General features: G+C 38.5%; 1 protein-coding gene across 5 annotated transcripts in view; it reads left to right on the forward strand.

The window, feature by feature from the left end:
- The window catches only part of LOC127970382 (potassium voltage-gated channel subfamily KQT member 5), a 111,160-nt gene that overhangs the window by 77,488 nt on the left and 18,211 nt on the right, over nucleotides 1-15,461 (forward strand). For all 5 annotated transcript variants that reach the window (XM_052572945.1, XM_052572948.1, XM_052572946.1 and 2 more), the window contains 6 exons: nucleotides 3,052-3,142; nucleotides 9,152-9,278; nucleotides 11,480-11,655; nucleotides 12,454-12,579; nucleotides 13,757-13,867; nucleotides 14,886-14,981. In XM_052572945.1, the coding sequence (XP_052428905.1) occupies nucleotides 3,052-3,142; nucleotides 9,152-9,278; nucleotides 11,480-11,655; nucleotides 12,454-12,579; nucleotides 13,757-13,867; nucleotides 14,886-14,981 (727 nt within the window). The remainder of the gene's footprint in view (nucleotides 1-3,051; nucleotides 3,143-9,151; nucleotides 9,279-11,479; nucleotides 11,656-12,453; nucleotides 12,580-13,756; nucleotides 13,868-14,885; nucleotides 14,982-15,461) is intronic.

Below are 15,461 nucleotides of genomic sequence, written 5' to 3' on the forward strand. Positions count from 1 at the left end.
GATCATTCAAAAATTTAGGGAAATAAAGAGACTTTTGAGTCTTTTCATTAATTAAAATGTATGTATCATGGACAACAAGATCTGCCTTGCTGTTTACAAATGAAAGTGTACAGATAGACTGATCTTTCAGGAATCATTTAGGAATCAATCGTTGCATTCAGAAACAATAGTATAAACTACGCTGGGTTAAACAGAGGATTGCCAGTCATAAATGAGCTATCAAATCTAATTTGCATACATTTATATTCAAATAAAACTGTAAAAACTCCAATGCCCTTAAATAAACATTTCTTAAAAAGTCTCTAATGCTTACCTAAATTTATTCGATCAAAAATACAATCAATATAGTGATATTGTGAAATATTATTACTGTTTGGAATAATTTAGAATAATAAATTTTCTATTATAATTAGTGCTGTAAATCGGTTAAAAAAAATTACTAATTAATCCCACCTAACAATTAAAGATTTCACATTCAATCTTCAAATTAATGTGTTATCAACATAAAGTATATTCTAAATATTTGTTTAATGCCATCTTTTTTTTTTGATTGATGGCAAGTAGCATTGATACTAATTACATTGATACCAGTTTTTCGATTGCTTACACACTATAACTGATTCTTTTGGCCCAATTTTCTAAACCATTCATTCAGTTCTCAAAACAGACACTTTTCTCAAAACTTTAAACACATATAACCTTTTAAAAAATAAAATCAAAATGAAGGGGATGAAATACAAATCACTATAATTGACAATGTTTTTCTGCATGGACTGACCATGAGGGAAGTTGTTGGCCTACAGGCTCATCTACAAGGTTTCAGTCCTACTTACCCATACAATATAATTACAGTACATACTAGCAGTACTTCAGATGAGGGAACTTTCATTGTTCTTTGTACAGTAAATACTGTAGCACACGTTGTAAACCCTCAAACTCATTACTGTTGAATTGATTTGTTGCCAAGTCGTCCTTACGTGTACTGCATTTGTGCAGAACTGAGAGACGACTATCTAGGGGGAGGCAGAGAAGTCTTTTGTCAGAAGGCTACGAAACTGCCATAACAAAAAAGGATACTACCAATACTGTAATGCAAATTGACAGAGGATGAATGAATTAATTTATTGAATTATTCATTCATTCATTCATTCATTCATTCATTCATTATTTATTTTATTTCTGTAAAGCAACTGAAAACATATTCCACGGTGTTTACTGAATATTCTTTATTATACTTTACTATGTTATATTTTTAGTGCTTTTAATTTACTGTAAGATCTCTTTAGAGTTGCACAGTGACAGTAAACTTTTCATAAGTTATTGCCGAATTTTACTGTATCTGCAACCCTCTATTACTGTAATGCCGTATACGGTAACAGTCATTGACTAGAAAAAGGAATAGTTAAATTAGTGTTTTTAAATGATCTCACTATTGTTCTCCAGACAGGAAAATAGTCTGTGTATTTGACAGGTTTGTATATCATCTGAAGCCAAAATTTGAGTCTGACAAAAGAGAACATGTTTTTGACTAAACTAAGTTTACACAAGTTGGTGTTTAGTTGTGAGATTATGTTTATAGTTATGAGAAAATTGTGAATTGTTTCATGAATTGTGTGTTAGCAATCAAGACAAACTGTAATACTGTAAAACTGACTATTTGAATCGGCTGTGTTAGCTTTGGAAGACAGTACTGGGATGCTCCAGGACAGTCTGGAAAACCGTTTCAGTGATATGGTCCTAAATGTGACTCATGTATAACATATTACATGCATGTAGTTTTGAGGCAGCTTTACAGTAATCGCCTTTTTGATAACTTCATGACTAAACTGACCATGACATTGCATGCAGCCCAGTACCATTTCTGCGCTCGTTTGAATCGCGCCTGGCGCTGAAGTGAAGATGGAGTGCACGTCTGAAACATCTACTGTTTGATGTGGTTGTAAAAACACTGCAATAGTTTGTTCCATCATTCTTTGCTGTTTCATATAAAATGCTGTTTTCAAAAGAATATTTAGTTTTCATTTTAGAAAGGATCTGTGTTGTGTTGTGTTGTGTTGAAAACCACTATTAGCTATGTAGAATCACTAAATGCTCAAAGTAATAATTATGTATTCATATGTTTACATATGTATACAGTATGTGCTGCAAAAAGCTGCTTTCACTGGCAAAACGGGCCTAAGGGTCAGTGTGAGAGGGTCAGCAATGGTCATGTGAACAATTATGGTGCAAGGAACCAATTATAGGTGGACCTGAGATAGGAAAGAAATAATAATATACAAAATTACAGAAAATGGTTCCTTCAATTAAGAAGGAGGTGGAGGCTAAAGGTAAAATACAGAAAACAGGATGTAAAAAAACAGGCTCCCAGACACAATGTATTGACAGGAAACATAAGGACAGCAGTTGATGGAAGACACAGTGATGTCTGCTAGTTCACTCGGACAGCATATGGCTGCATGTCTCACACAACTGCATCTGTTTCTGAAAATAAAAAGTCAATCTCTGGACTCCACCTCAGGCCAATGTTCTTAATGGCCTGTTTATACAGGGTGAGAGCAAAATATAGAGAGATAACAGGACAGATACAGCATACTGCACTAGAGCGACATGTATTGTATATTCCTGTAAATAGCTCTCAAACAATAGCAGAGTAGCCAGAGGGGGTTTGGTGTGTGCAGTTATACACACATCCATCATTAGTGAAACTCTGGAGCTTTAATGATGCTGAAAGTGATGATTTGTTAGGGAAGTTTTTTATGTGAGTGTGTCATTGAGGTACTCCAAAAGCTGTTATGTTTACTGGTCAGCTGCTAAAAGAGCTGTAGAAAAGCACCACCGGATTCAATTGCGATCTAATGCCTCTCAGAAAGCTCTCAGATTTAGTCTGTGATCTTTTACAGGGTTCACCCTGAGATTTGTTAAGGTGCTTTCACATCAGAACAAAGAAACCTTCAGTTTCATCTCACAGTTGCTCAGGTGAAGTCACACAGAACAGGATACAATTACTTCAGTTACTTCAACTAATGTTTTTCATTTTTTCTTCCCTGGCAGGTTCACTTTGGTGTTTGGCTGTCTCGTTCTCTCTGTGTTCTCCACCATCCCTGCTCATATGGACCTCTCCAATCACTGTCTCCTTATACTGGTGAGACACACAAACTTACTGAATGTAGAAACAAAATACCCACCTGAAACACTACGAGTCAATATGAATTGCTGTGTACAACGTCTTGGTTATGTATGTAACCCTCATTCCCTGAAGGAGGAAATGGAGACTTCATGTCATGACCGACAAATTGGGATCTCGCTTCGAGAGACCAATCTACTTCGAGTGTAAACTTAATGAGCCAATGGAAATTGCCATGCAATGATTGCATACAGTTGCCGCTGATCACAGCCTGAGCATAAAAAGGCATCCAGTGCAACGCATACCAGGAGGAGCCGAGCTGGGAACCCATCCGCTTATAGGTGGGACAGCAGCCGTAGTGACAGGACATCTCAATTCCCTCCTTCAGGGAACGAGGTTTACATACATAACCGAGACATTCTCTTTCAGTCGGTCACTAGGAGTCACACCGTGAATGACGAATTGGGATCCCTTCCAAAGTGCCATGGATGCTGCCCCTTCCAGTGTCCTGTGCAAACCTCCTGCGCCCCTTTTTGTTGTAGGCCGGGGCTCTTGACAAGAAGACCAGTCACCATTGTTGTAGCACTACCCACTCAGTGAGATTGGATAACACTGGGAAAATGTACCCTTTCCACTTGGAACAGGAATGCTGCAGAAACCCCCATCTTTCCCAAAGTCTGTCTGCCAAGTGGATGGAGGAGCTCAACAGGGTCTACAGTACATATTCTCCTGAGCAGTTTTAGCAAGCTGACACTAAACTAGGGGCTCTCAACACAGGAGGATACCAGCTCCACACAAAGATTGTAGAATCTAGTGAAAATGTTGGGGGTTGCCCAGCATGCTGCTCCACAAATATCTTTCAGTGAGGTGCCATGAGCCAGCAACCAGGAGGATGAAACACTTCTAGTAGAGAGAGCTCGCAACCTGAGTGGGCAGGGCACACCCTATGCCTGATAAGCCAGGGTGAAGGCATCCACAATCCAGTGGGCCATCCTCTGCTTACAGACGACCTTCCCTTTCTGCTGCCCTCCGTAACAGACAAGGAGCTGGTCTGAAGTCCTAAAGCTCTGTGTCCGGTTTAGGTTGCATCTCAAGGCTTGGACATGACAAAGCAAAGCTATGGCTGGGTCTGCTTCCTCCAAGGGTAGCACTTGCAGGCTCAAGACCTGATCCCTGAAGGGAGTAGTGGGAACCTTGGGCACATAGCCGGGCCGGGGCCTCAGAATTACCTGGGAGTCAGCCAGCCCAAACTCTAGGCACAAATCGTTGACCGATAATGAGTGCAGGTCCCCTACCCTCTTGATGGAGGCCAGTGCAAGCAGAAGCATAGTTTTAATTGATAGGAACTTCAGCTCAACTGACTGAAAAGGCTCAAATGGGCCCTGCTGTAGGTCTTTGACCACCAGAGACAGGGCCCAAGAGGGTATGGAGAGGCGCTGGGGAATATTTAACCTTCTCGCCCCCTAAGGAACCTGATGACCAGGTCATGCTTCCCTGCTGACTTCCATTACACGGGGTCATGGTTAATAGATTAGAATAGAATAGAATGAGTTTTTATTGTCAGGCATGTTTACACATATGAGGAATTTGTGTAACAGAATGACAGTAACAGATCAAAAAACACAGCAAAAAAATTAATAAATAAAAAATAGAACAAGTAAATAAGGAATATACAAATTGACAATTGTGTGTACAGATATATAACAATAGACAGTTCTATGTACAGGAATATTTGCAGGTATATGTGCAAATTGAAAGTTAGCAGCAATTGCAGTGACATAAACTTTAAGATTGGAGGGAGGGAGCCTACGCTCCAACCCTTGGTCTTCTCGACGAGAAGAACACCACTCAATGAACAGGTTCTACTTCAAAGCATAAGCGTGTCTCATAGACAGTGCTCTTGCTGAAGTATTAGTGTCAACTATCTCTTGGGGTAGGTCATCTAGAACCTCTGCATACCGTTCAGGGACCAGACATGAAATTTCCAGAGGCCTGGATGTGAGCTGCACTGTGTGCCCCATCTCTGAGTCAGTAGATACTTCTGCCAGGGAGGGGCTGTCACGAGGAACATTAGTTCGGGGATACAGGTATTAGTTGGCCCATACAGCGCCACAAGCAGGGCCTGCTCCTCATCCTCCCTGACCTTGCACTGCATTTGTGCAAGAAGGCTTATTGGGGGAAACGCATGCCAGCTGTGTGCCAGTGGATCTGTGCTAAGTGTTCCCTCAGTCAGTAAGTAGAACAGCTGGCTGTGAGAGGTTTCATGGACTGGAGTGGCAAACAGGAATACCTGTGTGGCTACGAAACATCTCCAAATCAGCTGGACCATCTGGGGATGGTGTCTCAATTCTCCTGGGAGTCTAGCTCATGACTGCTCGTCGGCCATACTGTTGAGCAGTCCCGAAATATGAATGGCATGGAGTGACCTCATAAACCCTTCCGACTCCAAAGGAGGACGTGACAGGCGAGTTGCGACATGTTTTGGGAGCGCAGACCACCTTGTCGATTGTTGTATGCAACGGTTGCCTAGTTGTCCATTCTGACCAGAACGTTCTTGCCTAGTAAGCACCCCTTGAGACGGTTCAAGTTAAGGAGCACCGATAACAACTTTAGGAAATTTATATCCCAGTGCAGTTTGGGGCCCTTCAACACCCCCGACACTGTGTCTGTAGTATGTGGCCCCCCAGCTGGTGGTGGAGGCATCAGTGTAAACCACAGCATGCCTGGAGACTTGTTCTAGGGGCACTCCTGCCCGGAGAAATGCAAGGTCTGACGGGGTGAATGTTTGGCAACAGGCTGGTATAACTTGAACCCATCGTCAAGATAGTTGAGGATCAGAACACCCTGCTCTCTAAGGGGAACAAAATGCTCCTCCTCGACTTTCGTGAAAACAAGAAGAGGGCCCAGCATATTACTTTGGCTGCTCGACTGGCTGTAAAGCTGCTGCTTGGACAAACACTAGATCACGACAAAGGCAACAGAGCTCCACACCCCTGGAGGTAACTGAGCCTGGTCCGCAGCTCTGAGATGGTCTTCTTCCAGCAATGGGAACAAGACACATCCACCAATGCCACCTCAGCGTGTTAGATGCAAAATGGTGCTGAGACCTTTGTTTGGAACTATTTTTTTATAAGCAAAATTTAGCGAAAACAAGCAATATTATGTTTAAAATGTAAGTCACTTATTGCTTTACTGTACTGGTATAAATTGATCATTAAACATGTTAATGCTGACATCTGCAGAACTCTTTTTGTAATATAGATTAAGTTAACTTTATAAAATTATATTAATATAAATAGCATACAGCAGTATTTTTGCCATCTACAATTTAGAATGTCTGGAATTTTGAGTATTAATATACTAATAAATAAACATGCGTGCAGTCTGTGTGTGATTTGGTGAGCCTAACTTACTTGATAATATCAGATCACGCATCAGTACAACAACACTTACAATATGATTGCAGTCAATGCTATATCACACACCCCGGACTAAACTTGAGTGGAAAATGAATCCTCAGCGGTTGTCCACGCACTTGTTTGCACATGAGCACATGAGTTTTTTAGGAGTCTAACTTGCAAATCCCAAATCACTGATTCATCAAACCTGCTTTCCTGGAGTCTGAATTCTTCTGACTTATGACTATTCTGTAGTAAGTAACAGATATGCCTCTGGGAAATGTATCGGAGTAAAAGTATACATTTTAATTAGGAAATGTAGTGGAGTAAAAGAGGACATCAGAGGACATCAGAGGGCCTCAGATGCTGCTAACCCTGAATCAACAAACAGAACTAACAATTATTGCTACATGTGTGACTGCATCATATAATCACTATTAATTAATAATATTGATAATGCTCATCGTCTAGCTAACTACGTCTTGTATAATTTTTTTCTAAAATCCTGTCAAACGAGCACAAACTGACAGTCACCACCATAAGCTACAACTAAATATTGTAGAATTTTTTTTCTGTAAAGTTGCTTTGTAACGATTTATATTGTAAAAAGCGCTATACAAATAAACTTGAATTGAATTGAAAAAGTAAAAGTTGTCTGAAATATAAAAACTCAAGTAAAGTACAGATAAAGTATTTTACTTCGTTACATTACACCACTGTTCAGCAAGAGCAAATCAGCATGTTATAATGATTTCTGAAGGATCATGTGACAATAAAGACTGGAGTAATTATGCTGAAAAATTCAGATTTGCTTTCACAGGAATAAATAAATATATTAAAATAAAAAAAAATTGTTTTAAATTGTAAAAAATTTTTTTTTTTAATTATTTTCATGTTTCTTTTTCACTGTATTTTTATTTAAAAAAAATGTAGTAGGGAAGTCCACACTACCAATATAATGATAATAGCAAAGAGAAATAATAGTGATGGAAAATTATTGTTATAGTTGTCATTCTTGCAGGTCTTAAGACCTGGGTTTTAGAGTCAGTGAAGGTATATTTTGACTTGTTGTTGACTAAAACAAGGTCTCATTGTTTCTCTCTGCTCTGGTGTTCAAAGATCCCTTCAAAAATGTTAAAAGATGACTACTTGGATTAGGCCATTTGATACATGTTGTATTATGCTGGGCTGGTTTCATTCTTTCACTGAGTTGTTTTACTGGCTGATGGGATCTTCTCAGGTGACAGCAGAAAGCAGCATGGTTCTTTTAGTGATTGAGCACCTCAGTCCCACCGGACACTCAGTAGAGCGGGCCAAGGTGTTCCTGTTTCAGTTAAAGAGGCTGTATTTAGAGACGTTCAGAGACTCTGAGCTGACCTGAAAGCAGGAAAGGATGGCGTCTACCCCACTGGTGGGAAAGCAGGACCTGCACATCCTCCAGTATCAGATAGTGCTCAGGATAAGCAAACAGTGTTGTGATAAGCCATGGGAAGCCCAGCTCAGCTGTCACAGTGGATCAGGACAGGACAGTTTAAAAGCCTATCCCAGGCCTCTTACCCCTCAGAGATGGGGCAAACATGAAATATGACCCAGGAAAAGATTGATTAGTCCATCAATAGTTGCAAAAAGGACTTGATATTCAGACAAATATTATCAACATCATTATCAACCAGTTAATTGCCATTAGTTTATAAAACAGCAGGAATTTTACATTGAATTCCATCAGAGAATGTTCCTAAGAAAAATTTGATTTGATTTTCTCTTTCTATATATTGAATTTAAAAAACAAAACCTATTGGCCACTTACCCTAAAACTAAATTCAAGATTTTATATAGAGAAATGAATAAAACATGACTAAGTATATAGTATAAATCTTTGAGTGATTAATATTGATCAACTCATTAGATTTATTTATTAGATTGCATTTACTTATGAAAGCATTTAAAAAAAAAAACAGGCAATATTAATGCCAGACTTCTTCTTCAAAGCCTATTTTTGTTATTTTATTATTTGAATTTAATTTTAGAATATTTCCAGCATTTTGAGGAACATGTTCAAATAAATCTTAGAACAATTCTTAATTTGTTTGTTTGTTTATCGACCAACTTGCTTACTTGCTTTCTTACCAATTTATTTATGTTTATTATTGTTTTGTTTCCAACTTATCAGTTCCAGGTGATCCAAATGCATGAAAGTTTCAACTGACGATCAGATTATAAGCACAATGAGAATCAACGAGCAGTTTAATGTAAATGTGTGGTGTTTCTCTGGGAGTGGAGCAGTGTTATAAACTCTATGAAACTCTATGCATGCAGAAAGATGAAACCCTAATCAGCTGAAACGCTCTCAACTGGGGTTTATCTAACACTGCAATTAGCAGACACCAGGAATGTGGCAATGATGGATTATCTAACTGGTTAATTAAGTTACAGTAGCCAGGCCTCCTGTGGTGTATCAGGGTGTGTGTGTGTGTGTGTGTGTACAGCATTTACAGTATATACATATGTAATACATTCATGCCTAACTTTACAGAAAATAACAGTAAGCATTTTTTTTCGTCAATTTAGCTTTAATGAGTTATATTAAGAGTCTTGAAAAAAGCTGTTTGTGTGTATGTTTGTTTTGCAGGAGTTTGTGATGATTGTTGTGTTCGGTCTGGAGTACATCATTCGCATCTGGTCGGCTGGATGCTGCTGTCGCTACAGGGGATGGCAAGGACGACTGCGCTTTGCAAGAAAACCATTCTGTGTCATCGGTAGGATAAAAAACGTGTTCTTTGAGTGTGCTCTCCATATGTGTGTTCGTATAGGGTGGTGGATCTGCTGTGTTGGTGTGGATGTTGATGGATGCTCGATGGGCTAATGATAGCAACTCTGCCCCAAATCGATGACTGACTCAAACATACATAATGACTGTGAGAGTTCTCTTGTAATTCCTTCATGAGGAAAAGCAGGCAATAACTAACCAATGAGAGATTACAAGCAATAATTAACCAGAGCTATTCATATTTATTACACGTGGTGTATGTGGTGTTGTGTTGCATGAGGGTAATTTAGGCTCCAGTGTGAATACATCAGTGTGTTGTGTGTCATGCACTGAACCTCATCTCCATTCATTAGGAGGCTGAGTTCCATCAGCATCCCATCAGCACTGAGACTAACTCTGAATTATGAAACAGAGAGAAACAGGAAACAATTTCCCCTCTCTGCTCAAACCATTTATTTGGCATGTCCTATTAGAAATTGTGTAAAGGTCTTTGCATATTATATACACTTGCCGACCCTAAATGAAGCACACCGACTTTATGTGACCAGATCCTATTATTTCATCTTCATGTTATCAAATATAAATATATTTATCTTCGACTTCATGTAGCACTTTTGCATGGCAACATAGCAACTGTTAAACCATTTCAGTGATTTAAAATGTTTAAACAACTAATAAATTGAGAAAAAGTCTGGAAAACTACTTTTTTGGCTGTCAAAAGTAACCTGATTTACCTACAGTAAATTCACCTTGTTAATTGAAATAGAATTTTTTTTTTTTAAATAAACAAGTAAATAAAATAAAGATTTGTGAAACAAGAATACATGTGCACCAAAACAATGTGTTTACACAACTGTTTCAAAAGTTTGGGATTTTTTTTTTTTTTAATGTTTTTGAAAGAAGGCTCTTATCGATAAAAACAACAGTGTGTACAATTTACAATGTTTTCTATTTTAATATATTTAAAAATGCAATGTTGTCCAGCGATGGCAAAGCTGAATTTTCAGTGTTATTACTCCATTACTCAGGATATTATTTTAATAATTAGCATCAAAATATGATATTGCATAACATTTATGTGACATTCTAAATGTCTTTATTGCAATTTATTGCATCCTTGATGAATAGTAATATTAACATATCTTACAGACCAAATTTGGCCTGTGGTCTAAATAAAAATGTTTTACACGAGACACAATCTGAGATCTGTATCTTTAAACAAGGATATGTCAGTACTGACATTTATGAATATTTAAAACCTTGAGCTGAAAGTTTGGCTATATATTTTTATTAAGATTATAATTTGATGAGTTAATTTAGTTTATTTACAAATAACTTTTTTTTTACAACACACATTGTTCCAAAGCAACTTTTACAGCAAAATAAAGAAGGGGAAAATACATTTTAAAAAATAAAAGAAAACTGTACCTTTCATTATTTTCAAAGTTTCTCTGCTGGTAACTTATTATTTTTGGATTTCCATCTTGTAGTATGGTTTTTGTTCACAAGTACCACAAATCTGCTGCCCTCATTATCATCTACTCATGTTCTTCAATGTTCCATTTTCACCTTGTAGCAACCTTCAAAGGCTGTGGGACTCGAATTTCAAATAACAGACTTTTAGGAGGCCACCCTCGGCATGTGTGACACAAGAACATTCTTATTTCAAACCTCAAGTGTAACATTCAGCAGGAAAATATGATGGAGGTGATTTGAGTAAAGAACAATATTATCCCTGGTTAAGACACGCTAGGAGCTGGAGAGGTTTTTCTGTGTGCAGTGAAGGATTAGATATGCTGTTCTATAAGGCTGTGGCTTCTCTGCTCTCTCTTGGCCTCTCTCTCTGTCTCTGACCTCAGTGAGAAAGACATAACAGACAAGTGAAACAGCCTAATTAAAAAATGTCTTCCTGACGTCTTAGGGAACAACAGTAAGCTTAGCTTATAGGTAGAGAGGCTCTGGTCCTCTTGAAATGGCTGGGTGGTCTTAGTCCTTGTTGAAGCTGGCTCAGTGATGCCAAAGTTAAGTGATATTGATAATGTGAGATAAAGAGTACTACGAGTCACTGATTCCATCTCCTAAATTGACCAACTGCTATAATAATTTTGAATAAGTCAATCAAAGTATTTCTGTTTCTCTCTTGGTGTAAACATGTACAAATGATCCCTGTCTCCTGTGTTTGTGTTTCAGACATTATTGTGCTCATTGCATCCATCGCAGTGGTTTCAGCTGGTAGCCAGGGCAATATTTTTGCCACGTCTGCACTTCGCAGTCTGCGATTTTTGCAGATCCTACGCATGGTGCGTATGGACAGGCGAGGCGGTACCTGGAAACTGCTTGGATCTGTTGTGTACGCTCACAGCAAGGTATACCGAATACTATTTAAGGGCAAAAATGAGTAAATGAGCTCAGGTCATGACATTGCGTGTGAGTTTTCATGTCGAGGCAGACATGTGACCCCACAATCAACCTCTTTTTCCAGCACCGCTTGGACTGAAACTTCATCCACGGGCTGCAGCCAAACCACATGCTTCCTCAGTCCTCAGTTACCCACCATTTAGTGGAGAGATTAGGGGTCCCCGCAATGAATCATTGTGGTCAATATAATAGCAGAGTTACTTATTTCTATCTCCTTTCAGGCTTAAGCGTTTACATTTTCCTGACATCCCTGATCAAACCGGAAAAACCCCCAGCTTAAACCAGCTTGTTTCGCTGGTCTTTGCTGGTTTAGTATGGTTTAGTTGGTCTCACAGCCTGGCCCTGGTTTTTTTCTCCTAGCCAGCTGATTTCCAACCTGACAACTTCTTTAAAATCAGAAAAAAGCAGAACATTTTAAATTCATTGTAATTCAAAATATGTTTATCTGCAAAATGCCTTTTACAAAAAACAGTGTTCCAGCACAGTTATATATAAAATAAAGAAGAAAAAAATTAATAAAAATAAAAACAAGAAAAGCTAAATAAAATAAAATGGTGCTTTGTTATTTTTGTGGTTCCTCGATTGGTCTAGCTAGTTTTACAACCTGGCCATGCTGGTTGTATCTGGTTGTATCTGATTTAAACTCCCAACCTTTAGCCGGTCACCAAGCTATTCCCAAACTAGGACTTTTTTTGTAGACATGACTTTAATTTCTTGCATGTTTTAAATTGTGATGTTTGTTTCAGGAGCTTGTGACCGCCTGGTACATTGGCTTCTTGGTGCTGATCTTTTCTTCATTCTTGGTGTACTTGGTGGAGAAAGAGTTTAACAAACAGTTCGCCACCTATGCAGATGCTCTTTGGTGGGGTACGGTAAGTCTACCTTAAATGCCTTCCTTAAACATCATCCTTTCGCTCTTCATCAACCCCTTTTCATCATTTGTGCACATTTTCCTTCAAATGTACACAAAATCCCCCCTTTTCACATTTATATACAATCCATATAAATACCATCCCCCATTGACGGGTTTTAGGATGCTCAGTAATACGCATTGCCAGTGTTTTGCTGTATTTCATGCATTAATCGATAAGTGAGTTACAACCCTACGCCTTGATAGGGTTTAGTTTTTGTGGTACACACAGCAGGACTGGTCATGGTTCCTCACCAGCTGACTTAATAAATCAATGCATGTAATTACCTGCTCCTACCAAGCACAAACAGAGCTGTTTCGAGGAGATGTGAGGTCGGTTGAGGGTAGGGTCTTCTGCTATAGAGCTCAGATGCGGAGACAAACCAGCGGTGGGCCAATATTATGCTGCCACACGGTATTTACACTGGGTTGAGCCCAAGCCAGCGTCTGGAGCTGACAGGCAGGCTTCCGTGGAGGAAAACAGGAGAACAGGAGTCTGACTTTGTGTGTGAGCTCCCACACTTCTAGTCTTTGCCTCAAAGCGATGTGAAAGGCCGCAGTGCTCTTTGCATTTGACAAATCACTCACTTTTACTGGATGTGTTGAATTTGCTTTGGCCGAGCCTTTGTTTAAGTATCCCCTGCCTGCAAGAATCCAAAGCGCTCAGTTATGATTGTGGAAAGAAGTGCGAGATGTTCGACTGATGCTTTTTTCTTTTCTTTTTTTCTTTTTTTTTTGACGAGCCACTAAAGTATTTCTCTTGCTGAAAGATGGATCTAAGACTGTGCATTTGTGTGGCCGTAACTTTAGAATGTAGATTGGTGTTTATGGGTGTTTAACATGGCATAAATGGACAGAATTGACTGCATGTTTGGATGCCTTTGACTTTCCTATGCAGCCTGGCCAGAATTGGATACATTTTTGGCCATCGCGTAGATGCAGTCACAGTGTGTTCAGGTTTCTATTCCTCCTCCATACATGAGTGAAGGTGATATGTGGGGTGTTAAAGTACACTGCAGGCCTGCAGCCAGACACATAATTCAATGCTGTCTGTCTGTGGGAAGTCTTTAGGAATATGACCCTAGTCTTTTAAACATATCAAAAAGGTTGAACCTTCATATTCTCACATCTTTCTTCAGATTACGCTCACCACCATTGGATACGGCGATAAGACTCCACAGACCTGGACTGGGCGGCTTCTGTCTGCAGGGTTTGCTTTGGTGGGCATCTCGTTCTTCGCTTTGCCTGCTGTGAGTAGCTCCAACCTGATATGCACTGCATGACTCACAGTCTGACATTAGAATAGATTGGGGTAAATATTGTTTTACATAACAATGGATTTATTAAAAAAATTGAAGTTAGAGCTATAATATACTCATAAATGGAAATTCGTAGAAACGAGTGCAGATCCATGAGTGCGCACAAATCAACTTACGACAGAGTTCACGTGTGATTCGTGAAACATTCATATTCTGCCAATCGCATTGTACGAATGATCGCATGTTAATAAATGTGGCGACTGAAAACAATCATAATTTGACTATCACACCCCTAAAAACACCCCGTTTTAGAAACGTTGAGTTTACAACACGGAGAAACAAAGCCCGGACAAAAAGAGGAGGTAATCTCATGAAAGAGAAATTTATCTTACTCCAAAACATCTGTTAACCTTGTAATTGCAAACAATTACATCATTTTTTTATGTATATTAAATACCAGTAAACATAAGGAAACCTTTAAAAACATATTTAGCCTATTTAGTTCCTTTCAGTCCAAAACAAATTATTTACATTTAACAATACTACAGAACAAGAATGACAAAATAAGCAGCTATAAAATAATATATTAAACTATAATATAAAAAAATAATCACGCTATTTGGTTGTCGGTCAGGAAAATAGCTCAAATTAACAAAATGCAATTCTATTATTGCCCACCATATTTACTTTGCTGCGTGCAAGTTCAGGAAACTCAAAACTTGCTTACACAAGTTGAGACCAGACATGAGATTTGATCGTGGCCACCGTTCACATCCATATTGATAAATTCCAAGTTATGCATTGAAACAAATGTACAACCAATGTAAACGTACACGTTTGTTTCGTAAATGAGGCCCAGTATGTGTGAGCCCCTCAGTGACCTGTCTGACTCATTCTCGTCAAGTATTCTGTAACTCTCTGCTCACAAATGTGTCCTGCACACTCAGTCTCTCTTAGTCCAAATCGGCAGATTCAACCTTTTGTGTTCTTTCTGTGGATGTGGGTGTAGGGTATTCTTGGCTCTGGCTTTGCTCTGAAGGTCCAAGAGCAGCACAGACAGAAGCATTTTGAAAAGAGGAGAAACCCAGCAGCCAGCCTCATACAAGTAAGCTCAAATCCTTTGAAATTCATTCAAATTTAAAACTAAGAAAACTTAATTCTCAAACCTCTTCATGTTTCATAATTGGTGGTTTAGAAGGAACCCAAAGAACTTAAGCATTTCTTCTGTATGTATGATTTGCCCTATTCTGATTCTCATCCTTCAAGATCAGATTCACTTCAATATACACTTACACTGCACACAGTTACTATGTTAATATCAAATTAGTTTCATACCTGCCAGTTTTATAATAATAATATCTTATAATAATAATAATACCTTATATAATAATATAATATCTTCCCTGATATTGTCATTTTACATCAGTTATCATAGTTAATAAGTCAGAAACAAAAACAAAAAATAAAATTGTAACTTCTTTTATTTTAGCTATTTTCAACATTTGCCATTTTTTCTATTTTACTAGCTAACTAAAAACAAAAAAATATAAACATTATGTAGGCACATTTAAGTACAACAAAAACT

The sequence above is a fragment of the Carassius gibelio genome, chromosome B13 (genome assembly GCF_023724105.1).
Source record: "Carassius gibelio isolate Cgi1373 ecotype wild population from Czech Republic chromosome B13, carGib1.2-hapl.c, whole genome shotgun sequence".
Lineage (NCBI taxonomy): Eukaryota > Metazoa > Chordata > Actinopteri > Cypriniformes > Cyprinidae > Carassius > Carassius gibelio.